We start from the raw sequence: 27,646 nt of genomic DNA on the forward strand, positions 1-27,646 counted from the left end.
CGTTCCATCGCATTCGCAAACTCCGACAGAAAGTGAAGTGCAAATGGAAAAGTAATCTTGACGACCGTTCGTTTTGTGTTTTCGTGATTCGATATATGTAGCTAAAATACGACTTGTGGGGTTTCTGTGTGTTGCGCCAATAGGTGCATGTACATCTAAAACGTTCTACGAAATTCGTATGCTGTGATTGAATTCGGGTTTAGTTTATATTGATTTTTTTATGTTTAAATGTTTACGATGCAAGGCAGGCAAGAAAATGTCGGATTGCCCATTTCACATAGAGGCGTTAGAACAACGATGGACAAGTGTACTATCGTTGCTTTGCAATAAACACATTTACATCATCGTGACCATTTTGCTAGAAGTAGGAAATACGTCTACCTCAGACTTTCTGATAGAAAGAATCTCAAAGCGCGGAAGAATCGATAAAACCATACAACTAATCGAGTCAGTTTGTGCACAAGGTGCGCGCGTATGTGAGGAGTAATTACAGTATCTACACCAGAAGTAGGAACTCGAAGTGCACGGCATCCTCTTTTTCCTCCCAGGCGGTTCGGAAGGACATTGATTTGTGTAGCATTTTCATGTTTCCATGTTGAACGTGGATCAAGCAGGAACATCGAGTACACGGAGTAGGTAGTGACCCTTACTGATGGTATAAACCATAGCCGAATGCGCTTGCAGTGCGTGCTGTAACAAACCCGAACGGGCCAGACAAACCGCACCATCACGACGGGCAAGAATGGAAGCAAAAAATGGCAAATCCGGTCCGACAGCTATTCCGTCTGTAGTTGGGGTTGGCGGTAGCGGTGGTGGTGTTACGACGGGTAAGAACGGAGTGAAGGAAAACCCGAATGGTCCCAGGGTAGTCACCATATACAAGACGGAAACCGGTTTCGGGTTTAACGTTCGGGGCCAAGTCAGTGAGGGTGGGCAGCTTCGATCAATCAATGGCGAACTGTATGCACCATTGCAGCACGTCAGTGCGGTCTTGGATAACGGAGCTGCCGAGCAGGCTGGCATCAAGAAAGGCGACAGGATCCTGGAAGTGTAAGTTTGAGTAATGTTTCTTGCTCTTCTCCATACGTCATCCATTTACGAGCAAGGGGTTGGAAGGTCGAAGTGGCTTTCGCCAGACTAATTTGATTACAAATCACGCCAAGGATTTGCAAGAGCAGTTGAGAATTGACTTCTATCATTCTATCATCCAAAATAGATTAAATGAAAAGAAAATCATTGTATAAAATACGAGTTAATAAGTCACATCGTTGAGGGATTGATTAAGAAGAGGTTAATACAAATTAAGAGCCGCGATTGTCCACCAAGTACTGTGCAGTTTCAGGACAAGCAAGGGGTCTTACTTTTTATCTGGTTATTTATTCATTTCACAAAAAATAAACTCTCCGTTTCTCGTCTTATTTCTTATCTAGCAGCCCGGAAGTGCACATGCTTGAATGTTGTATGTACGCTTAACCCATATGGTTGGAAGGAAATACACTATAGGCGGTTTATAAACTGTTAGAGGCAGTATATCGGATTTGAAAAGGGATGATATGAAGAATCATTTATGCAAAATGAAGCTAGCATTTCACGCATATTAACAGTACCGTAATTTCAGTGATACGATACGAATGGAAAAAAATGTGTAGATAATAGCTGTTTTACAAGAAAATTTTAAATCTGTCACCAAATTCCGCAAAAAAAGGTCAGTGCCTTGCGGAGTAAAAATCATCCCTAAGTAAATTTAATTACACAATGTTATTTATCGCAGATTTGGACGATACGGGTACTCTTTCTCTGTGATACAATAAGGGCCTGTAAGATATATTTAAATGGAGCTGTTCGAAATCATCCCAACAGTTGGTTCAATAATGCAAGAAGTTAATTAGGCTATCGTATTGCATAGCTCTCATGTATTTTTAATCGGTATAATAATCTCCTTAAACAATTTTTTTACAGTTTGGTATTATGACCACGCTGTTCGATGGCAGTTGTCGCAATTGTTGAATATTGCATTAACACGTTAAGCGCTACGCGCAAATTGTACTACTTCCCGTTCTGCCAGCGATTCGTAGAAACGCCGGCCTACCCAACGGGCTCTGTCGGCCCGAGCAGACCGACGCCGGCTTACGGGGAAGAACACTGTCGGCCCCACGGGGCCGACGTAGCGCTTAACGTGTTAAGCATATTATGATGTTTTAGGGGAAAACATCTTATTCTTGTACAATTATGCTATACTTGTTATCTGAATACATTGTATAGTTATCTGAGTGTAATACGGAACAGTTGAATGGCTCCTTTAGAGGTAATACGTAAAAGTCAACTCTGCCCATCGTGATAAAAAAGTATTTTTATTTGAAAACCAAGTAGAATGACTTGCCGTTTAGTGCTCTTAAAATATGCTATATTGGATAACAATGGTTACGAGAAAACTCAGGTGACTGCATAGAGAAGTTTACTTCTGTGTGATTGGTGTGGGCGGACATTATCAGCGACCGCAAATCAGTCTACCACAGCCCGCGGAGGATTGCACACATTTGAGTCGCATTTTCTCGGCACGATCGCAAAACCACTATAGGCGAGAGCGACACTATTTGCTGACTTTCACCATGCAGCGTAGCTTATTCTCATCGTATTGCGTCGAAAATACGGACGATTGTCTCAAAACCCAGGGTATTGAATTCTCCTGCGATAGCAGTGACGACGAGGGAGCAGAATCAGTGAAAAATGTTAATAAGCGAAAAGAAAACGAAATTCCAATCGCAACTATCAGTGCATTAGTGGCCAGCAAGAGGTATAGTGACTTAAATCGAGAATTGACTAGTTGTTCGCCAAACTGATAAATACTTACTACTGTTGTCAATTATGATGTTGATAAATTTTATTTTTCATAAGATTCTTTCTTAGCTAGTATAGCCCGTACAATCATGTTATTATCTTTGCATGCTCGTGCAGCTTAGTTGTCATGTTGCGTGAATACAATGAGCTTATGATAATCACATGGAAAGAGAGTGTGCCCTCACCCTGAGGGTGCCCTCTTATTCACTCCTATACCGTAACTACACTACGCGTAGGTGCACGTGATCTGGACAATCACATGAATTCCATAAAAAGACACAGTCACTACACCGCATCTATTTAAATGCTATTGAAGTTTCAAGGCGTTTCAATACTATTTACATAGATTTATTTTTTACCTCTTTAGTAATCATGTAAACGTAGAAGGTGCGACACATAAACAAGTTGTCGATCTCATCAAATCAGGCGGAGATACTCTAACTTTGACCGTCATATCCGTCACACAACAGGTGAGCTGGAAAGAGGGAGGGGAGGGAGGGTACGTTTGCATGGTTGAGCGTATAATTATCACTTATCTTGGCCTGTTTTTTTAAATTTGTAATCTCTTAGGAAGCGGAACGACTAGAGCCAACAGAAGATCCGGGGGGATATTCCTACATTGATTACTCTGAAAAGCGTAGTCTACCTATCAGTATTCCGGATTACAACATCATCCATCGGGGTAATGAACGGTACGTCGTATTCAACATTCACATGGCGGGACGACAACTTTGTTCGCGTCGGTATCGCGAGTTTTCGAACTTACATCAACAGCTCAAGAAAGAGTTCTCTGGATTCAACTTCCCAAAGATGCCCGGGAAATGGCCGTTCCAATTGAATGAGCAGCAACTTGATGCACGCCGCCGCGGCTTGGAACAGTATCTAGAAAAGGTCTGCGCGGTCAGGGTGATCGCCGAGAGTGATGCTGTACAGGAATTTCTTACCGACTCCGTGGATGACTTGGCTACATCACCGGTCGATATAAAGATTATGCTCCCAGACCATGCAGTCGTGACCGTGTCGGTGCGAAAATCAGCCAATGCCCAGCTCGTTTGGGAACAACTGGTGCAAAGGGCCAACTTGACCTCGTACACCCAACAGTACTTTTACTTGTTCGAAATCGTGGAATACAACTTTGAGCGCAAGCTGCAACCACACGAAATTCCACACCAGCTGTATGTGCAAAACTATAGTACGGCTTCCAGCACGTGCCTGTGCGTGAGACGATGGCTTTTCTCTATTGAACGAGAAATTTTACTTCCTGCAGGTGAACAAGCTGCGAAGTTTATCTTTTACCAGGTACAGTACTACACATGACGATGTTTTCCATGGGCGTTTTACTGTTTTGCGGAGGATAAAATCAGTGAATCGGCAATCTTTCTTTCCTTTTTTCAGGCAGTTGACGAAGTCAATAGGAGCAATATTCGGGCAGACGGCCGTTTGTACGAACTGAAAGCACTGCAGGACTCGAAGAAAGCTGATGAGTATCTTACCCTTGCCCGCGCCTTGCCGGGCTATGGGGATATCGTTTTTCCCCACTGTGCATGTGACAGCCGTAAGGAAGGCCACGTAGTGCCTGCAGTCGGCATGAAGAGCTTCCGATTGCATGCTTGCCGGGAGGATGGCGCATTCGAAGCGCAAACGGTTGAGTTGCAATGGTCCACTATTTCCCGCTGGGAGAGCGATGAGGAATCGATGGCATTCTGCTTCCAGTACAGTCGTTCGGACAAGCCACCACGATGGGTAAAAGTGTTTACGCCCTACGTAAGTATTGACCTATCGGAAAGATTCTACGTGATGAGTCGACTAGGAATGATGATCTTTATTCTTTATCATTTCTCTGTAGCATGCGTTTTTGGCCGATTGTTTCGATAGAATAATGGAGGAGCGAGCGTGGGATGATACTGGAGAGTAAGAAGGTGATCAACAAGAAATACTTAGCCTGGGCCATATTGTTTTTGCATTCATGTATTGCATTCAACAGCAAATGATGCATGTTGGATGGAAATGGACATTTCAACTGGTTTTGTTTTGAAATACTGGAATGACTAGCACGCTTGTATTTTGATGGCGATTAAAATTGCTTGATTGCAGGTGAGAAAACAATTAGATTATATCGTTACCGTACGTCTGATTGAGTAAGTGATGCATATACTACAAATCACTTCTACGCCATCATGCCCAAAGCATGATGAAACCCGTTCTTTGTTGTAGAAAGGTCAAAGATTAAAAAAACTGAAATTGCACTCACGGATGAATCATAGCAATGCTCTTTTCCCTCCCGAACGCTAGATTTAAGGTAATTCTGGACGAGCCATGCAGTAAATTGGTTCGAAAATGTATTGGCAAAATAAGGCTACACATTGATAACCACAAATCTCTTAACAATAAAACGCTGAAGCATTCCGAATAGATACACTCTGCAATAAACAGTAATGCCAAGCAAGTTTACATAATAAACAAGCAAACCAAGGAAGCAAATCTCGAAATATGTGTGGCGGACGGTCTCTCTTGTTTCACCCGATAAAATGAGTTGTATATTGACAGCATCGCGTTAGTTTCGAAAACATGCCGAACGCGTTTGTTAGAATATTTCTTACTCAAATTTGTTTGCGCATAGAAATGAATGGACCTGTGTATGAAATAGAAAACTGTTTGCAGTGAATCCTTTTATAACATCGTACAGTTGCAAATGTTATGTTGATTTAAAAAAAAATACTTAAGACATCTTCTGTTCCCATTGTAATTGAATGTAAATTTATGTACTTTTTTTCATTACGTTGGATTTAAAAAGTTTGCTTTCTGTGATACCGTTTCTAATGCCATTTTCCATTTATTGTATGTACGGTATTGTACAATGCATATCATCTCATCTTCAGCAACCAATTGGTGTGGCTCTAGATGTGATAGTTTTTAAAAGAGCTGCCAGCTGATCGTCGTTATGGAAGTGGTCCACTGCACCATACATCTATTACATATTAAATAATCAAACCCCACCTTAGACTGCTAACCTAATTTGTGTAGAACATTATGTAGTATTGGCCGAATAGAATAAATTCTAGTAGAAGAGATGGATTTCCGCAGACATGATCCAAGGACATGAACACTCCAGTTGTGTTTCTGTAAAGTTTTCCACATAAAATTCATGATTCATCTACCAACGTTGTTCATTCCGCTATGTTTTCATAATAAGCTGTGTAGTGTAGTGATGCTAGTCTAAATACTTTTGACAAAATGATACAAAATTGACTTGAATGATGTATATCGGCCGTAATAAAAGAACATACTACTGGGCAATTTAGACATGTTCCACCAAGCAAAAATGTAAACAAGAAAGAGAAGGGAATGTTTAAATTTCATTGCCTCTAATGCATACCATCAAGGGAAGCCCAAACCTGAAAAATTATGCAAATGCACTTTAACCGAACATCGGCACTCATGCGAATAAGTGGGGACTAGCATAAATAGATTTCAGTTTGAACTTCTGTTATCGGGTGGCAATTAACAATATTGGTCAATCATGAAGAAAATAATAAACATTATAAAGTGTTAGAATATATTTTCTATAGAACAGTGCGCAAGGAAATGCTATTACCACTGTACTACATAGCTGGTTTAGACAAAGCATCGCAAACCATTTCAAAGGTTTACAGAGCGTTAATAAACCCGCCACTATATCATTTTGATTGGACGCCAAAGGACCAATCCTTACCCAGTAAAAGTATTTTTCATCACACGAGCCAGCCGCCGAAATGCTATGTTAGTTAAATCAATTCATTAATAATGAAGACCTTTGAAACTACAGAAAGGCATCTTTATAAAGCAAGTGTTGATAATCTGATGTAATTATGCAAAAGTTAAACGCAGGCTGAAAAGCATAAACGTAAAAACCGAACAAAGTAATTTATTATATTTGAAAGTGATACTATATAAAGTTTTAAAGGGGATTCTAACAGATATCTCACCAATATGTATCCTTTGTTGCAATTGTTGCTATCCGAAATTTCGATATTTAGTCATTTCATCAAAATCGTTTCCTTAGAATCCATGCAATACTAAAGACATTGTGTTTATGCAATCTTATCTTCTGTTCACCATCCCGTCACAGCGAATCTTGTTTTACCTTATCATATAAGTAGTAGTTAATAGCGTTCAATTGTTTAGATATGATAAACAATCAATTCACATTATCATCAAAATGATTGCACATAGGTGTGTTTCAACTTAACAACCGTCATTGATATTACAGGTGGTTGTGCTATAGCGTTTCAAAACAGGGACTGGTCATAGTGGCAATAGCTCGGTAACTACCGGTAGAAACTATCTAGAAACCATCTTGGCACACCTTGACTGTGACCATCATCGGCATCGGACGGATATATTTGCGGATATAAGACTTACGGTATGAAAAACTGTAGCTTACATTGTGATAGCTTCACTACTGTGATTGAATGATGTCAGTGGTAGAATCCGACCATCACTAGGTTTTTGGATTCAGTTCTCTGAAACGCTCGAGAGTTATGTTTTTTTTAGAAGATCTGCGAATGTTCACACGTTCGAGCAAACTGGTGCTAACAGATTAACGAAAACGTGTTAAAAAGCCTATTCGTGCCATGCTTTACTGGATTAAATTTACGTTGGAGTTCTAGTGGTGAAAACGATTGGAGCAGCCTGCAGAAGTGTAATCATCAATTCTGTTGGTAAAGCGATTTATTGTTGAGTAAGGGCGTTAATCGAACAAGCAATGTGAAAGTGTAGTTGAAGAACTGAGCAACACCCAATAACCAGTTACATGGAAGCGAACAAAAATTGGGTGTTTTTAAGTCTAAAGATAAGATGAAGATTATCTATTATGTGTCATTAATAGGCTGCTAGCTGGATTTAAAACTAATCACAGCTGTCGCGTCATTTTGTATCAATATGTTATTTACAGTAATATTGATAAGATAATGCTAGCTTACAATTTTTTTTCGGATAGCACCGAAATCGATGTGTTGGATAAAATTATTGTCTTCATCAAAAACATTCTTCAAGGTCTACGCGGTCAAGGATTCAATTGCAATTTTACATGAAATCATTGGTGTATGATACCTCCACATGCTGAACAGTCAAATGATACGGTGAAAAATGATACCTTTGATTTGTGGTGGCGGTCACTCACCAGAAATGAAGATAATGTTTTATTCAAAGTGGAAGAAATAAAAATGTGTTTCCGTAGCATTGACGGGGGGGTGGGGGGGGTACCTGACCTTCAATATACCATTTTTAACGATGATCGTTGAAACCTTCCGGGACTTCGGGCGAATGGTGCCTGATGTTGGTTTTTATAATGTATTGACTTTCTCTTTTTATTATACAAATGGTGCAGCGCTTGGTATCATTAAAACGGTTCGGAAAAAGACAGTCTAATAGAAAGAGCAAATAAATCAACCAGCAACATGCACAACAGCGTGTTGCCCCCCAAACAGCATGAAGCGTCTCAGCCGCAAGCGGGTCAACAAGGGGGTATGCGTAACCCGATCGAGGAGGAGCAGATTCCTTTTGTCGATTCAGATCACGAAGACGATTGCGGTGGTGATGGTCGACCAACAGCAGCTATCAACAGTAGTTCGCAAGCTAGCTACGACGACGATACAATGACGGAGAGCCAGGAAGATTTAGCACGGGCCTACATACATCGCAACACTGGTTCTACACTTGCCGAACGAAGGATGCAAGAAAAGTTAACCGTGTCCATCGATACCAAGACGTACGAGAGGTTAGAGATCATCTATTTGGCATAAGTGAAGTGCTACAAAGATATTCATTTCTATTTGTTAACAGCAATTTGGTTGAGGAAGCGAAGGATGAACCGACCGAGCTTAAATCGATCGATGAAAGATCAAGAGGATTGCGTCGTAATTCCATTTCGCTACCTAGTTTGAACGTGAATGAGCTGGATGCACTTCGTTTGGAGCAGGAAGAATTTACTATACCGGTAATACTGGTGAGTATCATGTGACAGTCAGCATGTGACGAAGTATGAATTATCATATTGTGCTGGTTAATATAAAAGTTTGTTCGGTGTTCACCATCAATCAGAATGTGTTATACGGCAGGTCATATTCAACGGTTGTCTGATAAGGAACAGCGATGAGGGAAGCTTAACTCAACTAGCCGTTGAAAAACACGTTATTTAAAGCGCTATGTAAGCATTTAAAGTAAATCAGATTTTGAGTAAGCATTGGTGAGGGGTTGGCGTATTTTGGCGGTGAAGGGGGTAGGATATTTGAGCAAGTCAAAATTATCCAACGCCTATATAGCTATCGAACTTATTGTGTATTATTACAACAGATCTCGACCCGACAATGTTTTCTTGTAATTAATTAAACCATTCAGATCTTTCAACGATTTTGTAACGATGTCGATGTGGTATAAGTTTATTTAAATTATTTATTCTACATAGAAACATAAAAAATTAAAATAGAATTATAAGTAGAGAAGTATAAGAAAAGAACAGGTTTATTTCCTAATCCAAAGTTATTTGACCTCAGTACTATGGATTCCTCACTCGAACGGAATAGTAAATAGCTCATTCTATTCCACAAGACCCCCACTAGTTCTAATGGTTGCAATTTGTAGACACTGTAAATACGGCTATTACCTCTTAGCTTGGAGTCGCTAATCGAATGACAAAAGCTTCGTCTGTATGCAGTTGCCCGTCTCCAAGGTTGAATAACATTTTCCTAAGTAATTATCTTTCTTACTATGGAGCTATAGTTGTAAACCGTCCCTGCACTTTCTGTAATGCGTGTGAGATCTGAAATTTTACTCTCTTTTGTGCTTTTATCTCTTTCTTATAGACCGAGGATGCGTCAAGCACAAGTTCCCTTTCGGAAGGTACTACCGTGACCCCGGTTACACCTGTTACACCGGGTAAAGTGAAACCCATGTTGCATTTTAACGACGAAAGTAGCAGCGATGAAGAGGATAGACGACAAACAAAGTAGGTATTCAATGTTTGATTTTGTCCACGTACTCCAAATGATGCCGTAAACCATGCAGTAAATTGCACATAAGTCAGTACAAACTTCTTATCACATGATTGAGCAGCTTATGGCTAAGCGGCAACAACAGTAGGGTCGTTTTGATTGTATTAAAACACTGATCCCTAGGATGACTACGCGTACGGACGTAAATCGCGCACGATTTTCTATAGTCGACACAGTTTCGATGAAGTTAATAGAAGGTGTCACGTGCTCAAATAATTTTCAAAAGGTCAGTTCTATCAGTTTGCGAATGTGCTGCGCTGTGGCTTGTGGTGGTAGAAGTGATAATCGACAAAGATGCTCCTTGATGAGGATGAGCGCTGTCCTTTTCACACAGTCCGTTGGCTCTTGGCTTAAAAGGTAAACAGCACGAGATTGATCTTTGGATCATCCGAGTTGTGCAATCAAATGATCAGTCTATCGATGTGATTGAAAGTGATTGCTGGTAAAATTTGCCGGCGGCAGGCTAAATTGTTTGCGTTCTTGCAGTGTGGTGGTGAATCGATGAAAATATGCAAAAAATTTCATCAAGTGACGTCGATCAAGTTAGTAATAATAATCGCAGCATGGATAGTGAAATAAAATCGGATGAATTTATTCCGGAAGTCAATTCTAAATATGCTACTTTTAGCCACTTTGGCCAAACAGGGTAAGTTATATGAGCATCAATTACGTTCAACACTTTTACTAAACACGCGGTTTGGGCTACATTTCCATTCGAAACACCTGTTGGAGATAATGGCATTGTTGAAAGAATGATCGAAATAATGCGTCGGCAACTATCGAGGTTCTTTTAATGGATATGATTATTCAAGATTTGTTGTATAAACAGTATTTATTTCACGGTTTCCACCGTTTACTGCACTCTGCTTTTTACGCGAAAATTCATTTCTTCTACACGCAAAGGCGCGATATATCATGTTTTTTAGTCATGAGCGGTACGAAGTGAAACTACAAGTCAGGTACTAAATCAACCGTTCTCTGGTTCCAATTCCGCCCCATGCTGAGATATGTGTTCTCACTCACTTAGGTTAAATATCAAGTTCCTTTAGTTTGCTCTGTACATTTTCATTTTAAACAAGTTCCTAAGTTCGTATCGCCTTCGTGCTGCTTTCATATTCCAATTTTCAATGAACCTATTTGAAACTGTTGATTTCTAGAACTTCTAGCAGCAGTCCCTATAATACACTCCAACCATTTCGGGTAACATACTGTGACTCTACACTACATTTATATAGTTTGTGACTGGTAGGGGAGTATATTATTGAATCCAAGAAGCTTCGAACAAGACATATCGATTTTACAAACCTTGGTTCTGGCATGAAATTACCATTTGAATGAGGCAAATCTCACCAAGCTTGTGTAGGCTTCTACCTATTGCAAAATTCTACAATGGTCAGACTGTCCGGGCTTTCATGGTCTCTGAGAGAATTATTAACACAAACCATATCACCATAGGTAGGCTGATACCCTTCGGCTAGTTTAATGGCCTACAGTTATCAGAATATATTTTTGAGGCAAAACTGGAGTTAGTCTCGATTAGTTAAGAAAATATTTTTCGTTGTCTGCCTTCGAAACCTAATTCTTTTTTAGGTCTCGCCGATTGATGTACGGCTTTTTGAATTTTCCAAGCAACTGAATATACGCTCAAAACACAAAGCGTTGCCCGAATGATATTGACCATCACTGTAAACCGCTTCGCTGTATAAGGAAATCATTCCAAGGCGTTGTGTTTTGTACGCGCAGCGGCTACAACGACTACAAACAAACAAACAGCTGTTTGACCAGAACGGTGCGGCATCGGCGGCAGTTCCATGCCATTCAGAGCGATAACGACTGTATGGTCGGTCGGTAGGGTCGTACGCACCGTGAAGTCATTTGATTGTGGTTCAATTTGTGTGGTTCAAGTTGTTTGCCAGAAGGACTAACATTAATCCATAGGAGCGGGTATATAACAGTTGTAGTTTATATGGTTTTATAAAGATCATTTAACTAAATGTGTTTAAATTTCATACATTGATGATACTTATTATCAGGTACCTCTTCCGGACCAAGCGGCGGACCTCGATCGCACCATTGCCAGCTCTGAGACTAAATGACAAGGAAATGATGTCGAACGATTTCGACACGCACAGCGTGATGAGTAATCAGGCATCGATCACCAGCGTTAACTCTTTGGCCAGCTTGTTAAAGGAAAAAATGCAGGTGAGCAAAGTAAAGTTATAAGATTGCCAAACAACCTACCTTTTACAAACCTCCTATCGCTATCTTGGAACCTCCAACTGGCTTCAGTTTGGTAAATCCCGGAGACTTTGACGTCACACTATTTTTTTATTACATCGATTCAACCGGTTTACGAATTCAACTGAGCGATGTTAATGCCCGGGCAGAGAGATGAAAGTTGTAGTCATGTTTAAGATGTAAGAGTACAAAACAGCTCAACCGAGGTGTTGTCTGGAAGAGAACGATGTCAAGTGAATCAAATTAGAAAATTACGGCTGCTGCAAATCATGCTTGTGAGAACACCTCATCCCATTTGCGCTTGTGTTAGAGAAAAGTCTCATATCCATCGCGTAAGATAGGCATTGTGAGATAAGAAAATGATCGTAATTGATGGACTGGAAATAACGTCTACACGAAAGGGGACAGCGCATGTGAAGAACAAAGTTTATAGTTACTTTATGGAGGAGAACAAATGGATTGAACCGTTTATCTTTGCAATGACGAATACAATGATAGTATCGTTAAAATTGGCAACGCAAGATTTACTTTCTTTTAAACAAAGAAATCGTGAGAAACACCTCCATATAATGATGCTTCTTTTTTACAATTTTTGACTTCAAATTGTAATATGAACCTTAGGTAGGATAGGTGCAATACTTTTGTCATATATTTGATGTACCAAGAAATTTTACCTAAACAAGATTTAAAGAAACAGTAGAAACTAATTTGTTTAGAGTTTTGGTCATCATTTTATAAAATTAAGTACCTGAAAAAAATTCTAAATGTATGACAAATTTTTGTTATTCGAGTATATTCACACAACAGTTTCGGTGGAAAACAAGGATATCAAAATATGTGTAAAGAAAGCAGATACACGATTTGGAGATATACTATTTTCCTAGATTGAGCTGACGCTCGACGTCCTTGATGAATCTTTCAGGAACCTGGCTTTCCTTCATCATTTTGATTTTGTTGGCAATTATGGTTTTGATGTTTCTGTAATAAGCGGAAGATGATACATAAGAAAAACCATAACAGCAACACAAAAGAGCTCGTTGATGACATACTTATCACGTTTCTTTTCTGCTGCCAACACTGCTTGCTGCTCGTTACGTGCTATTCGTTCCTTCTCGCGGCGCTCTTGTTCCTTCAGATTCATTTGCTGAATGATCTCCTCACGGTATCTTTCACGTAATTTTAGTTGCTTACGCTTCTGCTCCATCTCCTTTGCTTCCTCTTCCTTCAGTTTTTCGATGGCTTTTTTATGTTCAAGCTCATCGCGTGCCAGTTGCATTGCTCTTTCGGTTTTCTAGTATAAGTAGCAAAGGTTGGTCAATTGTTGTGTCGTCCCAAAAATCCTTACTTTAAAATACTTACTACGGCCTCAAGTTGGGCGGCCCGAGCTACAGCCAATTGTTGTTCCAGCTCTTTCTTTTTGATGGCAGCTTCCTTCTCACGACGTCGGAATTCTCGTTCAATGTGCTCTTGTCCTCGCCGCAGATCCATGTCATTTTTCTCAGACTTGGTGTCGAGAAGTTTCTGCTGAATCTTGAGCATTCGATCGTGTTCTTTTTCGCGTACTTCTGCGGCAATCTTTCGTTCGAACTCGAGTTTTTTTTGGCGTTCCATACGTTGACGCATATATTCTTGTATTTTCAGCTCTGCGATCCGCTGCTCCTCAAATTCCACCTGTTTATAGTATGCGGACAATTCGTACGCCTTTTTCAAACCGCATCGTACTTCATTCACGCGATCGTGGCGTTCCTTTTCCTTTCGTTTTTCTTCTTCCACTAGAGCCATTTGGGCCTGCTTCAAGACCCGGGCTTCTTCCTCTATGCGTTCTGCTTCTTTGAGACGCATTCTCTCCCTTTCCAGCAGTTGGTTCCGAATTTCCTCGGAATGCTGCGTGGTTAGTACCTTATTGATCTCACGTTTTTTCTCCTCTTCTTTGAGAGCCTTCTCGTTTTCCTGTAGCATCATCTTTTCCAGCCTCAGCTCTTCCGTACGAAGTTCTCTTTCAATCTCCTGTTTTTCCGCAATCTGTGCGTCTCGGATAATGTGGCACTTGGCGGCCAGTATGATACGATTTGCCCTCTTCACCTCTTCCTCTTGCTCTTGTTTTGCAAGGAACGCCCGGTCGATGATTTTCCGAGGACTCGTGTCAGAGTCCCTATCGCCTGCGCCATCCTCCAGAATGTTGCTTACTTTTCCGCCCTTTTGCTGGCGCTCACGGTCAATTTCCTGCAGCCGCCTTTTTCTTCGCTCTGATTCTTCGAGCATTTTCTTTTTCTCTATCTCATTAGCCTTGAATTGGGCGAGTCGATCCTCGATAGTTTTCATTTTTGCCTTATCTTGCATGCGTATGTAGTCCTCCTTGGACCAAAAAGAAGGATATACGGAGATATCCTGGTTCGGAATCAGCAAATTGCGAATATTGTCTTTGTTCATGATCCGTACTACATGTTTCTCCTCGTAAGGATCGTCTCTTTGTAGATGGATCGGTCTCCAACGTAGCATGAGGTCGCATTCTTGAGGACTGTAGAGTACAACATAAAATGAGACGATGATGTGGACATTAATTCACTGCTTATACTTACTGATGACGATTGTAAATGCCAGGCCGGTGCTGTGTCGGTGGTAGATCGGAGGTGTATTTCAATTTGGCCTGATCTTTCACGAAATTTTTTGAGGGTTTCGATTGGTTTGGCATGGTGGAGCGGCAAGAAGCGGTTAACAGCGAATGTCGATAATTTTCACGAGAGTAATTTTAGCTTCTGGTACAATGTTTCTCGGACGAAAAATGACCTATGAACTAAATGAACTCGAGTTGCCCCGTGCAGCACAAACGGTCTCCTAGGGAAACTCGTCAACGTACTTCCGTATCTGGGGGAACGGGAAGCGTTTTGCGCAGAAGAAATATAAAACTGTCGCGCCGTTTCAGTTGTAGTATGAGGTGTTGTTTGAAGGTAACACACGGCAACACACAGTCTACTTTGTTAATATGGGAGTATGCGCTAGAATTTGTTTGATGTACGTGATAGAAGGAAACGAAATGTGTGAAAACGTGCTTTTTGTGCGGTTCAAACGCAACAGAATAATAGAATAATGGCTAAAATCAATATTTAACGACCGCGTTAAATGCATGCTACGCTTATATATTGATGTGCCGGACAGCGTGATCGAGAAGACAGACGTTGTCAGTGATTTGTGCAGGATAGCGTGTACCGTTTCGTGAAAAATGATCGATTTGAAAGGAAAAGCTGAAGTTCTCAGGGAACAAAATAGCAAGACAAAAGATTTAGCAAAGGTTGATACTAGTTCCATCGTATCTTCAAACAGCGTAACTTATACGGTGTCGGATCATTCAAGCTGTTCTTCGCTGTCTACCCCTGACCGTACTCGAAAAGTGTCCGTATGTTACGTGGACAAAGGCCATTCCTCCAACATTAATTCGTTCTTAAGATGGCAGATGTTGAAGCAGGTAAATAATGAAAAGAAAATTGAGCATTTTGAATGAATGAATTTCACATGCTCTTTTCATACGATATCAGTGAATTGTCGAAAAACAAACAATGAAACACATTAAATGTAATAGGAAATATGTTTATAGAAACGACTGACCACCGATTTATTATATACTGCCTTTCAATCACAGTAGCTCTCTTCGCAGAGAGACTTGTCCCACAACGCGATATTGTTCCAATAAAAAAACATCTATATATCTATGTTTGTGTAACAAAGCCCGTGACGTAGACCAGAAAAATCAATTTCAGACTTAATTATATCCCACGAAAAGCTATGATCGTGGTTAGTCTAGACTACACCTAATTGCATTCCTCAAGTTGGTTCCGATAGCATTTATTTGAAGTTCGGATAATGAAAAGACAATATTAAATGTGTTAATAGTTATGTAGCTCGGCCCATGATAATTAGCAAGCACAAACCAATTAACATGGCCTTACAGTTTGATATACCGGAAAGTGAGATAAGAAGCGTTCTTCATGTGTACGCTGTGCGATTATGTTTGCTTTTGATATTTTTCAGAATGTGCCCGCTATCATACGGAAGAAAAAGCGAGAAACAAAAGACTACAAGCTGCGCGTTTTTGTCGGAATGCTGTTTTTGATTATCGTTTTTCTGGTTTGTATATTAAAAAAAAACACTGTCAGAGGTTTTGTAAGCCGATAAACGATGTTTTCTTTTCCACACCAGGTCGGCTATGCCTACGTCATGTATAATCAGAAGCTTTTGAACAAGTCGTACTTCGAGAACATTAAATTTCATAAAAAGACACGCGACTTTCGGCTGCTGGATGGCAAGGGAGCGGATCTGTTAACGGGTGTGCTAGGCACCGGTTTCAGTATTGAGCAACCGTACAACTGTTTGCCGGAAAATCTGAAAACGGACGGCAGTGTCTGCTATGAATGGACTTCAAAGGCCCGATTGTACATGAACCTGGCCAAATCGCCGGGACCAGAGATCAAATGCTACTCATTCCAGTGGGAAACGCTCCAAGATGGTCTGCAGCCGACAGATTGTTTCGACATCGCTGAAGAGCGAGGCTATTGGTACGGAGGAGGAATGACCAAGGTCGCCGAATATGTACTTGGCAAGGAATCCTTTCCTGCTAGTCCGTTTGTTACTGGGGACAAAAATGTAAACCAGTGGGGAAATGCACTGAAACGGTATTTTTTGAATTCGCGTGGTGTAGCCATTCAAGTGGACGAAAAAACACCCCTTTATGTCAGCATCAATTCGTACTCCGGTCGCAGGCTTTGTCTCCATGGTCGAAACGATAAATTCGCTTTCGTCAACAACCAAACAGCGTTCCCACAGTTGAAGTACACGGTTTGTTCGGGGCCTGATATGAAATCGTTGCACAATGGTCTGATGCAAAAGAGTTTGTGGGATGGGCTAACTGAAAAGGACAATGACGTCATCAAGTCATTGCTACGAGAGCCAATCTGGCAGATACCAGCATCGAAGCAAGAAGATCTCACCGAAACTGCTATTTACAATTACACGGACAGTATAATTGCACTGGGCTATCTCCGACTAGGTCACGTATTGGTAAACGAATTTTGGCAACGAAATATCGGTGACTTTCGGCTAGACTCGGATCGATTCCCTTCTTTGGATGAAACGGTAAACATTTTGCACAGACGTGGGTTCCGTGTTTCGTTTACGATTCAACCGTTTATCAGCACTGAGAGTAGCAACTTCCAAGAAGCGGTTTCCAAGAAGTTGTTGATTTACGAACGAGAATCGGAGCGAAGTATCCCGGCATTGACACGATACAAAAGCACAACCAGTGCTGGAGTACTCGACGTAACAAACAACGCTACCATACCATGGCTTGCCGAGAAGCTTAAGACAATTTCTGAGACGGTTGAAATTGATTCTTATTTTGTTGATTTTGGAACGGCTTTCAATATCCCCCGATATTACCAGTGCGCGCAAACGCTAGTCAATCCGGATGAGTATAAGAATTATTTCATGGAGCGCTTCGAAGGTACACTGAGCATTTTTGGTGTGTCGAGTGCAGTATCCGTGCCGCGACCTCCCGCCTTTTTAAGCCTTCCCCCGATGAACAGTTCTTGGGAAGGATTAAAGAGCATCATTCCAACCATGCTTTCATACGGTATAACGGGCTTCCCTTTCATTATGCCTGGTCCCGTTGGTGGTGATTTTGTGCTACCAACTCAGAAACTGAAACATATGTATTCGTACTACTCGCTTGATCTACCTCCACTGCCAGATAAGGAACTGTATATTCGCTGGTTACAATTAGCCACGTTTTTACCCGTTCTTCGTTTCACCCACCTGCCATCCGAGTACCGTGATGATGCTGTGACTTCTATTGCTAAAGAATTGGCTGAAATTCGTCTACGAGTGCTACCGTTGCTAGAACGATTTTCAAGTGTCGCTATGGACGAGGGACTTCCGATAATTCGTCCGCTGTGGATGCTCGATTCAACAGACGTCAACTGCTTCCCGATTGTCGACGAATTCTCTATTGGAGATGGTATGATCGTTGCACCGGTTCTTGGACAAGGGGAAACAGTTCGCGAAGGTGTGTATAGAGACTTGCTTGAAGTAAATATGTAAGTAATTGAATGTGGTTTTTCTTTTAGTTTATCTTCCACAAGGCGTTTGGAAGGATGGCATTGATGAATCGCTAAGAAAAGGAAGCCGTTGGATCCACAACTACCATGTGCCTCAAAATAAGGTGGCTTATTTCACGAAAATGCCTGATAATACGCGTTTTTAAATGGTTAGAAGGATGCATTCATTATTATTCAATAAAAAGAACTATTTAATTTATTGTACAGTGTATTGTTAAACATAAAAACGGAGTTTATATTGTGCATTTCCCAATAATGATTTGTGTAACAGCGTTGCAGAAAGTGTCAGCTATTGGTAGTTGTCGCATTTTATACGCAAGCAGTTTTGTACTGAGTAGGGATGGAGGGTCGGCTCAGAAGAAACATACAATTCCCGGATGTGGGTACAATAAGCTGTAGCATTAATGTTAATATAACATATTCAAATTCCCGCGGCTTTTGTTTGCGTAACGATCTCTGCGGAACGTGCTATCAAATAGTGTTGTTAATTTCGTAATCGTTTGGCGTAGAAGGAGATGGCAGGTCGGGCGAAAGGATTTCTTCTGGCGTTACGGTGTCAGGCTGGTCCGTCTCCGGATTCTTTTGTTGTTTTGCTGGTTCTTGACACAAAGGTATTTCGTCGCCACAAGGTTCAGTGTCGTTTGGTCGCGGTTTATTGTTGCAGTGTACATCGGGGCGTGCGTTGGAGTTCGAGTCAACGCACAGGATTGACCTCCGGCGAACTGGGGCGACGATTTCACCAGACTTCCGGCAGGTCATGGGACAAAGTTGCCACGGGCCAATCCACCAGTTGAATGGACATGGATCATCGTTGCAGTCGCGTGTGATCTTCTCGTGTCGCTTGCCAAACGCATGGCGCAGACACAATTCCTCCTTGACCATTCCTTTGCCTCGATGGTAGCATACAGACTCGCGGCTCTGTTTTCCACCTCCGCAGGTTGCAGTGCAGACGGACCAATCGCTTAATTTCCAGTAATAAGTTGATTGATTTTTATTGTTGTTGGAAGGAAGCGTATATTCATACCGGATTCCTACATGATTATTCTTCTTTTTGATAATAACCTACAGAAAAAGATAAATGGATAGGATAAAACATCTGTTGGGGCCATAGTTGATTGGTTACCTACATAGACATGAATGTCCTCCATGATAGGTCCTGGTATCTTTAGTCTCTCTTGTTCGTTTTCCCGCTCGTACAGACATAAGCTACTGGCTACTTCATATTCTCCAGGTAGCTGTATAAAACTAGAATATGGTACATTGTAGCGATTTCAACATTACATGACATTGCCATTAAAATCAGATTATATACTTACTGATTGCAATTGAGATAACATTCGGTGCCCGTGACACTTCCCACCCCAATGAAGTTCTTCGAAGGCGCCGTCTCTTCGATCAGGACATTACGTGCTCCGACAGGAATCAGCAGCACGTCATGCATGCCATCAGTGGTGTTGATCTTTCTTATGATTTCTCCCTTTTTCACGAAGCAGGTATCGCCCACCCCTCCACAAATTCCACAACGGTCTTCGGTGGTGTTAGAGTCGACGACCCAATCGCATCCAACTCTACGGCAGATGCCACCGATGCACATATCGTTCGTTCCCAGGTTGCACAGGGTGCCATCGGCTGCAGTGTCGCCAAATGGCACGATCATTGTATCCTCTGCATTACTGCAATACAGTTCACATGGTTCATCTGCGGAAGAAAAGAATCGTGTCAACGGGATGGTACAATTTACACGTATGTTTCTATTACTTTTGTCGAAGTATGGAAGCCAGGAATACTTTTCGCCCTTGATGAAATCGTTATCATGCGTTGAACATTGTTCCGCACGAAAACTAGGAGTTCCGAACGGACAAGGTTGCACGTGACAGGTTTTGTAACGGGCACGTTCACCGATGCAGAAGGTTCCTCCGTGGGCCGGCGATGGATGGTCACATTCGCGAGTTTGTTTGGCAATCCCGACACCGCACGACCTCGAACAGTCACTCCAAGGACTCCAATCTCCCCATCCACCGTCCACCGGGGCCGGAAGCTCCTCCACATCCACACACTGTTGATTCTGGCACCACATGCGACGTCCACAGTTGGTACCTGGGGCGGCCGGACGAAGCATCGTCGTGCAAACGTCCCCTACAAGACACCAGAGTTGCGTGCAAATCTCATCCAGCTTAGAGCAGACGGTCATCTCCTCATCCGTCGAGTTGAACTGAAGCCGGCATTGCAAATCCGCATTGTACATGGCACCGGGTGGGAGCTCTGGGTATTCGTATTCCTCCTGGCTAGGAGGATCCTCTAGACATTTACCGAGACCTTGGTCAAGAAAATGAGTTATGTCGCGTCGACTGCAGTTCGACCACGACACTTGCATTGTGTCTGCCTCGAAGCTTGGCGTCATTATGTGCAGTATCGGACCGATGCGATGATCGCATCCAGTCTTAGCTGTATCGTGGTACATTCCAAAGCTAAAAAAGGCAATAATAATGTAGAGTTTGTCGTGCTGGTTGCATAGTTGAAGGCGTACAAAACAGAAGGAAAGGGTATGACGGTTATGAAAATCAACTGTAATGGTGAATGGATTGGAAAGTTTCTAAAACACTGCACGAAGATAAATATTTACTCTCCTCGTTTTCCTAAAAGGAACTATAACATAAGCGTACGTTGGCAATGAAATAGCCGTGGAAAATTTATAAAAATAGAGTATATGATAAAATATAAATTGTACTACTGCGTTGGATTCACATAGTTTGCAAAGGCAAGACGTATAGGAAAGTATAGAACGGCAAGACGTATAGGACGTCACAAGTCACACTGCGACTTCTGATATAGCTCTTATTGAGTCCCACTTCTATCGGATCAGTGCAGTGCGTTGTTCACAATTTAAACATAATACCTCAAGGATGTAAAGTAATTCAATGCGTTAATGCAGTTGATTGCTGTAGAAGATTCATGAGATCAATCAAGGGTTGAGACGTTGTCGAATATTTCCGAATGAGTATTATACTCCTCGCAGTTGGTATAAATACTACGTACATCACTACTTGCGACACCGAGCGCAGTGTGATGGTTGGAAAACAAACTGTTTGTTATGAAAATTATTGTGAATTGATTGCTCTGCTACCTGAGCTTGAGAATTAGACTATTAGTTACCAACTGCGTGTGTCTGTGGATATAAATTACCATACATTCTACCCGTAGCACCGGTTTTCGTTGACCAAGTTTCGATTGATCAGTTGATGAATTCATTTTCCATGCAAACGACGATGAATATTCAAGAATAAAAAATGCCAGACGAGACTTTACGGAGACTTCGTAATATTTCTATTGTAGGCTTCCTGATCTCCTGTATAGCAAATGTATTTGCTTCAAACGAGTGCTTCTTAACACTTTGTTGACGGGCGTTTTTTTCCCAAAACTAGCTGCTGTCACCGGGGCCAGCCGCCCCGGTAACGAACGACCGATCGAAACGGATACGACGAAACGAACCAAAAACCCGAATGCTCGGCTGTGCAATGGTATACGTGCGACGTACATGTCCGTCTTTCCGTCCTCAACGTTGAGTCAAAAACAGACGAAGATCTTCGTCTCCCGTCAACAAGGTGTTAAGCTATATGCTACATGATTTTTTAGTGTGTTTGTATGTAGTGTGTGTGTTTCAATCTCGGTACTACAATACAAATTGCTTTATAAAAATATAATTCAGTGGTTGTTATATTCTGGTAAGGTGGTATAAAAGTGAATTAAAAGAATTCATAGTTTTTTTCAGGGAGTGTCTCATATTATCGAAACATTGCCATGATTAAAAAGAAACATTGAACATCTCTAACTATCATGTTCGATGTATACAGCGGTACTTTTTTTGCAAAGTGCATCAAGGGGAGGGGTCTAAATTAAAAATTAGCTATGATCTAAATAATTGCTGGATAATTAATCCTCCGCCAGCACACCTCCATCATGTCGTTCAGTGCAGAAAAAATGTAGCAGCAACTGACGGGAGCAGGCTGCAGGACGGGACGAGGCTACCGTTACCGGCTATGAGGTTCCATTAGTGCGAATTCTCATGAATGGCTTTGTCACGGTTGTTCGCACACTTTACATCTTATTAGCATATTATGCTAATTTTACGCACGACCACCGCTATTGCCTATCCAGCAGATATGAACACTGAAGTCCATGGTTTTGCTCTATAGGTTTTACCGATTGATGCAGAATGAAATAAGAACGAATTCCTATATTTGTAATACATCTTTGAGCGTTGAGCTGTCACTTTTGAAGAAAAGCTGGAGCTACGAGCCAGCCCGTAAGGTCAATTTAGGCTGCCATTAAGGACAGAGGGCGTGGTATTCCTAAATTGAGGTGGAAGGATGGGGTAGACGAAATCACCAGTAAATCTGTGAGCGGTTTCGGAAGTTTCAACCTTTAATTGTCGCTTTATGCGCGATCATACTTCTTTCTTATGGTAAAATATTGTTGTCAAGGAAATCTTATCTAAAATTCATTGAAGTATTGAAGGGAATTGCGAGAGGACAATAAAAAAAGAGTCATTCGGTTGTTTAAAAATTTATAATTGAAATGGAAAATCCCCTCAACAAGTTGGTAGGTTTTCTCTATTAAGGAATTAATGATATCTTATTGATGGACGATCAACGTTGCATTGCGTGCACGATCGTTGATACAAATTATTTCCCGATAAAACATGACGTACTGTTTGCCAGGCACGTATGAACAAGCACGTAGGGTCGCTGAATTGGCCGGAGACCAATCGGACAATTACTATTCGCACCGCCATGGCCGAAAGGAGGTGGAGCAACCGGTGGTGGGACTTAATCGTTTGCCAATCCCTGCGCCCGTTTGGTTCAATTAAAATGCGCCTTCCTCACTCTCTATCACCACTTTCAGCTACAATAAATTATTCAACGTGTCGATACAATTAGGGCTCATAAATCTTGGGCCACAAAGTTTCACCGTGGTAGCGTGTAAGTTTCACTAGTGGCAAAAGCTCATATAAATAAGAAAGCATCCAACTGCACCGGGTGGGACCGATATCGCTTTGCAAGGTGGCATTTGTTCCATTTTGCAGGCTATCAGAGTTTCGGTGACATCTGATATTTTCACACAATTATTCTCCGTCCAACAGCAGCGATTGAATAATTCATCAGCGAGGAAGTAATCAATCAAAACCCGTCATACAGCTTACCGTCAGCTTGGATTTTACTGTGTCCAGAAGCGAATCGAACGATCATAACAGCTAATGCAAATATTGAACAACAATTGAAACATGCCGGCTAGTCGCAATGTTGTGTCGCAGGCGTTCGTTAAGGTGAGCACGATTTAGGAGGATCTTAACGAGTGGTACGTTGGTCCGACTGTCAAGCTAGATTAGTTCTATACCTTGTTAAACTGAGCGCAAAGTATTCGTAGTGACAGTGTCACCGACGTAGATGATGTGGGCGATATGTGGACCACCATCGGTGTAAAGAGATCTCGGTTAATGTCAACTTTTCCCTTACCGGTCCTGTTCAGGACACAGTTTCGTAAAGTGGTCATCTAAAGTGCCCGATTCGGTGAAGCATGAACGAGAAGCACTTACTTGTGACCTAGCTCGTGGGATATCGTGTGTGCTAAAGTAATTCCGTTGTCCTCGTTTACACTACACGATTTATCAGGTCGACACATGCCACCTACGTTTGCGACACCAAGGGTTCTGTGTAAAAATGAAGTTTCGTCAAGGAAATAATATCAGAGAAATACGCGGAAGACATGCAATGGAAATATGACTTACGCGCATCCATGATTTGAGCAGATGTTCTTCCTAGTCACTAAAATGGCCACGTCATGGTGATGCGGATCTTCGTCAGGTTTTGGATTTAGATTCCTTTGCCAGCTGTTGAGAGGAAAACAAAAGACACAATTAGAAGCGACGAACCCCGATTATATTTTCAGATTTTCAGAAAACATTACCGGCAAAAGTTTTCCAAAGTATTGCCGGCCATGTGCGTGATATTGAAGTCTGCATGTGAGTGCTCCTCCTCCAGGATGATGATTTTCACCACCGTCACCTGGATCGAGTTTCCGATGGTTGGATCCTTATACAATGATGACACCATGTTCATAATCATCAAGAGGTACTGCTGTAGATCAACATCTTGATGGAACTGTACCATCGAATGATCGGCTACGACGAGGGCTTCCACGTGACGCGGTTTGCTGATGGATCTCTTCGTGCGACGATTGTTTCGCCTTCCTGGGGTCTTTGGAAAGTCGACATCACCGAAAAACATCTCTGCTTGATTTCGCGCTTTTCGGCCGCCTTGGACAAGAACCTGCAAAGAAAGCCTTAGGAAATTTTATACACATTCGTAAACAAGCTAACAAACAAGCAAATTCATGCAGCGGTGTTGTTTTTACCGAATCACACCCTCGATTATTCGCACTTCTATAGAAAAAGTGTGCGAGAGTAAAAGACAAAAGGACATTACCTTTCCTTGATGTTGCCACTCCAAACGGGTCTCTGTCAACCTTCGAGGCTCTCTGGTTCCACAGTTGCTGAGATGGCGCTTCTTGCGTTTTCGCTTTCTTTTCTGCTTATTGGCTGACTTGTAGTTTTTCTATTCGAAGAAAGTTAATATGTATAACATTGGTTCCATTTATCAATTCCACCCTGCTAATATTGCCCAATCGTACCTTGCTTGTTGATGGTGTCTCTTTGATATCGGTTCGCTTGAAAAGTACATGAGGGTGTTCTCCGTTCGGTCCTGCTAGATGGTTCTTTGATGGTTCAATCCAATATTCCGATTGATTAGTTCTCAACACGCCAGTCTACATGAAAAATGAATAAATAAAATAAAAACCCAATGCATCATTTCATGTGGGGATACATTACAATTAGATAAGCTTGCAATCTATTGTTTTGTTCAGTTTAACGATCGTTACCGGTTGTAACTGACAAAAAGCTCAGTAAAATGTTAGTACAGTATGAACGAAAACGAAAATGTTGTCGTAAGGTTTTTACAAGAATATTAAAAATGTAAAACAGATGGATGGATATCAAAGGTTTTATCAGGAATACTGTACTGAGGCATATATTTTTCATCGTTGTAAGTTGAATTAATCTAGGCTAGAATTAAAATCATAGAATTAAACATCATTGAACTAAGGTGTATGTGTGAGAAGGATATACTCAACCTCTGTCGAGGTTTATTTTGATTGAACGACGCCTGAAACGGTGGCGTCGACTCACGACTTAAAAATTAATTATTTCGTCTTAATCAAAAGGCAAGGAGACAAAGGGGTAAAGGCGATACAACGGAGTGACTTGAGGACACGACTGAATCGATAATGATCGGTGTCGCGGGACCCGGCGCCAGAAAGGAAGTCGCCACTGAGCCGCGCCGTGGGTCTGAGATCCAAATGGAAGAATGCGAACAATGCTGGCAGATATAACAGAACTGACGCGATTTGTTGTAGTGCTGTAAAATGATGCTTGACTAATTTAGCGGCTCGCATCGAAGAAAGCTGGAATCTCGACTATTAGTTGCTCAGCGTGGATGGCGCCCACCAGCATAATACTTACTAGTCCGTTGCAAGCGGATAGTGCCACTCGTGATTGGTCGTGACCTCGGACCTGGCCTTGGTAGTGACAGTTGATGTGCTCCGTCGGGCGAACGCGTGTGCGAACGTCGCGCCTGTGCCGTTCGACGACCATTAAAGGCGCTACAAACGAAGCCGTCGATGGTCTGGTTTTTGTTAAGAAACGCAGTCGCGGGCCACGGGAAAAGACAGAGAAGAAGAGAAAACAGAGAGTCGGCATGATTATTCTTTGGATGCATCCACTCGCATCGGTCTTGCTTTGGAGAGGTCGAGCGCACTCTGGTAACGAACGAAACAAAAAAGGGAATAATTTGAACCATCAATGCCCAACGTAGCGCCGCTGGCTGCGACTACGACCACTGCTAGTCGGAAGGCGAGACGCCGGTCGGAAAACTCGTTTCGCCAACTGTGGCGTTGATAGTGGCGCCTGCGTGATCGTCGTGCGCCATGGCCCCATGTAGCGCCACGAGGGCGAGGGTTGATTTGATGGGAAGGTAACAATATCGTTAAACATTCTTCCCCACGGTCGGAGTTTTTTTTCGATAATAGCTATGTCGTAGTGCTAGCAGGGGCTAGTGTAAAAGCAAGAAGAATACTGGGTGTGATTTTTGGATCTGGCATTTAATTTAACTTACTCGAGTTCCAGATGAAGCGTTTCCTCATCAATATCGAGGTGATAATGTAGCTGTGAAGGAAAATGCTTCGGCGCGTTTCGGCGAAACCTTTTGGGATCTTCATGGATGGTAGAATGTTTGCCTGTTTCATGATGGTGTGTTAAAACGTGTGAGACGATTTCTCCGAGATGGTTCACCTTTCGCGGAACAATCAGCTTCGCAGTCTTAAGATGATGTGTGTACAATCCTGCCGGAAAAAAGGAAGAAGCGTGGTGGAGATGTGAGTAGAATAAAATGATCTTACATGGTCTGGAGTAAGATTTACAAACGTTGGAATGTTTGGGATAATGGTTAATGGATGCAATAAATTAGAAATTTGTAGACAAACCCTAGTGTTGGCTTCCATATTTTTTTGCTTTGGTCTAACGACCGTCTTCCGATAGAAGCTCTCATCAAGGGCCTTCTAGACTTTTTCTTATTGCATACGTGGACCGTCAGTTCTCCGTACAGGTCAAGGTAGTAGAAATTTAAACCTACGCTGCCGAGGAGATGCTACAGATCACAAGATATCTATAAAACACCCACCATTATTGGCTGATTTTTTTCAGGAATTTTGTCCAGCTGAAATGTTTGCGGCGTAATGTTAAAGATTTTGCCTTTTCAAAATTGCACATGTTTCCGTGACGATAATAACGTTGGATCATGCAGCTCTATTTTTTTAAATTCTTTTCGGATTTAGAGTACATTTTGTTTTTGTAGATTGAAATTGGTAATAATGGCTAATTTTAATCTATGCTTTAGTAAAACTTTACTGGGGAATTAGGTATAAGGAAATATGGCTAAATAAAGTCCAGGGATTGTGTAAAACTCACCTTGATGTGTAGATTCAGCAGTGAGAAAAAATAATGAAAAAATCACGATGTGCGAAAGTATAGATGAAATCATTTTTTTTACACTTTCGTCGTTGAAAATAATAAAAACATACACTTTTGATTGGGAGATCACACAATCAATATTGACTTTGTTTCACTTGTTTTTCGATTGCTCTCCTTTAAAGGCAATGAACGATTGGTGCAGATCGCAAACTTTCGGCACTTTTGTTTTGTTTCAGTAAAAACTCAAACCGATGTTGTCAAAGCGTACCACTGTAACGTGTAAAGCCACTGGCTCACCGCGAACTAAACTCAATCTACGTACACTGTTTGACTAACGATAAAAACGCATT

At 41.6% G+C, this 27,646-nt stretch overlaps 4 protein-coding genes across 7 annotated transcripts; 2 read left to right on the top strand and 2 right to left on the bottom strand.

Moving 5' to 3' along the window:
* Positions 1-6,328, top strand: LOC131260434 (sorting nexin-27). Of its 2 annotated transcripts, XR_009178158.1 has the most exons (6): positions 1-1,050; positions 3,206-3,308; positions 3,409-4,137; positions 4,234-4,602; positions 4,685-4,932; positions 5,026-6,328. XR_009178158.1 is itself a non-coding variant. In XM_058262148.1 (5 exons), exons 1-5 carry the CDS (start codon positions 743-745, stop codon positions 4,751-4,753), a joined length of 1,578 nt encoding a protein of 525 aa, XP_058118131.1. In that variant the 5' UTR covers positions 1-742; the 3' UTR covers positions 4,754-6,328. The 2 variants fall into 2 exon arrangements, 1 of the variants encoding a protein (XP_058118131.1); XM_058262148.1 differs by having other exon boundaries at positions 4,685-6,328.
* LOC131260430 (myogenesis-regulating glycosidase) lies at positions 4,831-18,435 on the top strand. 3 transcript variants are annotated; one of them, XM_058262144.1, is made up of 8 exons: positions 4,831-4,932; positions 8,207-8,596; positions 8,662-8,824; positions 9,681-9,823; positions 11,903-12,071; positions 16,134-16,229; positions 16,302-18,162; positions 18,224-18,435. In XM_058262144.1, the coding sequence occupies exons 2-8, from the start codon at positions 8,277-8,279 to the stop codon at positions 18,358-18,360; spliced, it is 2,889 nt and encodes a 962-aa protein (XP_058118127.1). In that variant the 5' UTR covers positions 4,831-4,932; positions 8,207-8,276; the 3' UTR covers positions 18,361-18,435. The 3 variants fall into 3 exon arrangements, with proteins under 3 accessions (XP_058118127.1, XP_058118129.1, XP_058118128.1); XM_058262146.1 differs by lacking the exons at positions 4,831-4,932; positions 8,207-8,596; positions 8,662-8,824 and adding an exon at positions 8,957-9,025; XM_058262145.1 differs by lacking the exons at positions 4,831-4,932; positions 8,207-8,596; positions 8,662-8,824; positions 9,681-9,823 and adding an exon at positions 10,363-10,515.
* On the bottom strand, positions 12,980-14,799 carry LOC131260433 (cilia- and flagella-associated protein 45). Its single transcript, XM_058262147.1, is given in 4 exon segments — positions 12,980-13,102; positions 13,105-13,398; positions 13,467-14,625; positions 14,687-14,799. Coding segments are annotated over 4 exon segments (1,689 nt in total).
* On the bottom strand, positions 18,427-27,366 carry LOC131259921 (A disintegrin and metalloproteinase with thrombospondin motifs 7). Its single transcript, XM_058261531.1, has 12 exons — positions 27,294-27,366; positions 26,443-26,668; positions 25,791-25,953; positions 24,902-25,036; positions 24,697-24,825; positions 24,179-24,540; positions 24,000-24,101; positions 23,808-23,921; positions 19,973-20,682; positions 19,531-19,912; positions 19,342-19,459; positions 18,427-19,276 (listed from the first exon to the last, which is right to left on the bottom strand). Exons 1-12 carry the CDS (start codon positions 27,364-27,366, stop codon positions 18,686-18,688), a joined length of 3,105 nt encoding a protein of 1,034 aa, XP_058117514.1. The 3' UTR covers positions 18,427-18,685.
* Between the last annotated feature and the right edge of the window lie 280 nt (positions 27,367-27,646).

The sequence above is a fragment of the Anopheles coustani genome, chromosome 3, assembly GCF_943734705.1.
Source record: "Anopheles coustani chromosome 3, idAnoCousDA_361_x.2, whole genome shotgun sequence".
In the NCBI taxonomy this organism is placed as follows: domain Eukaryota; kingdom Metazoa; phylum Arthropoda; class Insecta; order Diptera; family Culicidae; genus Anopheles; species Anopheles coustani.

Excerpts from the sequence above, each read along its gene's own strand:
- LOC131260434 (XM_058262148.1), top strand. The coding sequence starts at position 743 with ATGGAAGCAAAAAATGGCAAATCCGGTCCGACAGCTATTCCGTCTGTA. Across the intron at positions 3,309-3,408 it reads TCATATCCGTCACACAACAG|GAAGCGGAACGACTAGAGCC; the intron begins GTGAGCTGGAAA and ends GTAATCTCTTAG. Across the intron at positions 4,603-4,684 it reads TAAAAGTGTTTACGCCCTAC|CATGCGTTTTTGGCCGATTG; the intron begins GTAAGTATTGAC and ends ATTTCTCTGTAG.
- LOC131260430 (XM_058262144.1), top strand. The coding sequence starts at position 8,277 with ATGCACAACAGCGTGTTGCCCCCCAAACAGCATGAAGCGTCTCAGCCG. Across the intron at positions 8,825-9,680 it reads TTACTATACCGGTAATACTG|ACCGAGGATGCGTCAAGCAC; the intron begins GTGAGTATCATG and ends TCTTTCTTATAG. Across the intron at positions 16,230-16,301 it reads TTTTGATTATCGTTTTTCTG|GTCGGCTATGCCTACGTCAT; the intron begins GTTTGTATATTA and ends TTTCCACACCAG.
- LOC131259921 (XM_058261531.1), bottom strand. The coding sequence starts at position 27,366 with ATGATTTCATCTATACTTTCGCACATCGTGATTTTTTCATTATTTTTT. Across the intron at positions 26,669-27,293 it reads TGCTGAATCTACACATCAAG|GATTGTACACACATCATCTT; the intron begins GTGAGTTTTACA and ends TTTTTCCGGCAG. Across the intron at positions 19,277-19,341 it reads TGGAGGACATTCATGTCTAT|GTTATTATCAAAAAGAAGAA; the intron begins GTAGGTAACCAA and ends CTTTTTCTGTAG.